The sequence below is a fragment of the Triticum aestivum genome, chromosome 4A (assembly GCF_018294505.1).
Source record: "Triticum aestivum cultivar Chinese Spring chromosome 4A, IWGSC CS RefSeq v2.1, whole genome shotgun sequence".
NCBI lineage: Eukaryota > Viridiplantae > Streptophyta > Magnoliopsida > Poales > Poaceae > Triticum > Triticum aestivum.
In genome coordinates, this window is record NC_057803.1 from 26,483,489 (window position 1) to 26,485,928 (window position 2,440).

Genomic DNA, 2,440 nt, shown 5'->3' on the forward strand with positions numbered 1-2,440 from the left:
CCTTCGCCGATCTAAAGCCAGATGACATGCTGCTGAAGACCGCATCGCGCCGCCGCCCGATCCAGGCCAGCCGCCGCAGCAGCCGTCCGTGGCCCGAGGCAGGGCCGACCGCCGCCGCCGTCGAAGCCATCGCCGCCGCTTCTAGATCGGCCGCACCTCCATGCATGTTGGGGCCCCGCCACCCCTGTGGTGCGGGAGGGAGGAAGGGAGGATCGGGTGGCCTCTCGAGTGGCGGCTGGGAAGGCCTCCGAAGTCGCCTGGAGGAGCGACCCGGGAGGCAGATGCGCCTCTATAAGAATAAAATGTAAAATGATTTTTTTACATATATCTTAATATAGGATCTCACGAATATAAACGACTACAGAATCGAATTAGACTTGTTCGACTAAGATTTTAGGAGACTGCGTTACAAATGGCTTCTGCCAGAACGAGACCCCTCGCACTGGCAGTCAAAGCGTGCCACAGTCGTAGTCGGGCATCATGAGGAGCCCCTTGGCGAGCACCCCTGACAGCAGCCTGTCGCGCGCAAATCTCACCACGGCGTGCTCGCTCTGCTGCACACGCCCCACCATGTAGGACGCCGCAATCACCTGCGCGCTCCTCCACCGCCGGATCCCGGCGTACCGGCGCAGAGCCGCCTCGATCGTCTCATCTCCGTCCATCGCGTCGCCGAGGCACCGCGCGAGGACGACCGCGTCCTCCAGCGCGATGCACGCGCCCTGCGCCAGGTCCGGCGTCGTGGGGTGGAGCGCGTCGCCGGCGACGCACACGTTCCCCTTGCTGATGCTCCCGAACAGGAGCGACAGCGGCGGGCGGTACCGCAGCGGCGCCACGAGGACGTCGTTCATCTCGCTCCTCTCGACCGCATCCAGAACCTCGTCTGGTGCCATGATGCTCCGCAGCTTGGCCAGGACGAACTGCTTCATCTCCGCCGGGCTCTGGTCGACGTCCTCCTTGCCGTCCGGACAGGAAGGTGACCACGTCAGGAACCAGTACACGTCCGTGTCGCCGCAGGGCACCAGGCCGGCACGGAAGCCGTTGCCGCTCAACTGCATGAACTTGGGCTGGAACCCGTGGCCGTCGGAGTACTTGGCGTGCCCCCGCGTGGCCCTGCGCCCGGAGTCGAGCGGCTTGGCGAGCCCCAGCCATCTGGCCACCACCGAGTTGATCCCGTCGCAGCCGATCAGCACCTTTGCTCGGAGCGTCGAGCCGTCGGCGAGATGCAGGATCTTGGCATCGCCGCCGCCGTCTTTTTCTTTGTCGTCGTCGATGGAGACGATCCTGGAGTTGTAGCGGATGGTGCCTGCCGGAAGCTCTTCCTCCAGCGCCTGGAGCAGCACGTTCCGCTGCACGCACCGGGCTTCGTGGGGTCCCCTGCATTAATCAAGAAGCAAACAGATGAATTCACCCAAGAATGGAGCAAGTTTGGGTTTGATCCGATGGTGAATGGAGTGGACATCTCACAGTTTTCCTTGCACCCGGAGATCCAGCTCTCGCACCACTTGCCCGGTAGTCGGAGACATGACACGCACCCTATCCATTCGAGAGGAGAAAAATGAACAGTACGCCGTCAGCACGGCTAACTCGATATATGTATGATCGTGATAAGCTTCAGAAAAAGATGGAGATCCAGATCAAGATCGAGCTGTAGTGTATACGTACCCCTGCACCTGCAGGTGGTGGCTCCTCATCTTGTCGCCGACGCCGAGGGCGTCAAGCGCGCGGAAGGCGTTGGTCCATGTCATGAACGCGAAGCCGGACGTCCGGAGCGCCGGCGACGACTCCAGCACCACGCTCCGCACGCCCTTCCTGCATTCATCCAGCGACCCTTGTTTAGTGAAGCCGACATGCCACATGTACACAACACAAATGAAGAAGCTGGCTAGCGTTCACGACGAATTCAGAGAGCATGTGAGTCGTCTCTGCCTCTGTGGAGATGTGACTGGTGTGCCGGCGTACCTGTGGAGTCCCAGGGCGACGCCGACACCGGCGAGGCCGGCGCCGACAATGACCACGTCCTCGGCGGCGTCCTGCTTCTGCTGCTCCATGTGTGCTTACACTGGCTTACGCTTCGACGACTGATATATTCGGTTCGTCGTGTGTGCTCGCGAGTTAATTTGAGCTGGTTTTGACTGATCTATACCATTCAGCAAGTCAATGCTGTATGTATATGTGCTCCAAGAAAACTGAAGCAGCGGAGAAGGAGGCGGCTCTGGCGTCACTGCTGATGATGCCTTGCTGGTTGGCCTTGTACAATAATGGTCAACTTGGGCACTTGGCAACTTGCATCCGTCCTTTTTCAGTATCATACTAGCGCCTTTTTTCTTCGGACTAGTACTTTATCCGAGAATTTTGGGGGCAAGGTAGAATAAAAAAACGGTTGACGGCCACATGCAAATATGTTGGCCATTGCTGAATTTTCGATCCTTGACAGTGGGGT

General features: G+C 59.3%; 1 protein-coding gene across 1 annotated transcript; it reads right to left on the minus strand.

The window, feature by feature from the left end:
* Positions 1–383: 383 nt before the first annotated feature.
* Positions 384–2,127, minus strand: LOC123081651 (monooxygenase 2). The gene is made up of 4 exons (XM_044504199.1): positions 1,960–2,127; positions 1,663–1,809; positions 1,465–1,533; positions 384–1,374 (listed from the first exon to the last, which is right to left on the minus strand). The coding sequence occupies exons 1-4, from the start codon at positions 2,046–2,048 to the stop codon at positions 450–452; spliced, it is 1,230 nt and encodes a 409-aa protein (XP_044360134.1). The 5' UTR covers positions 2,049–2,127; the 3' UTR covers positions 384–449.
* Positions 2,128–2,440: the final 313 nt, after the last annotated feature.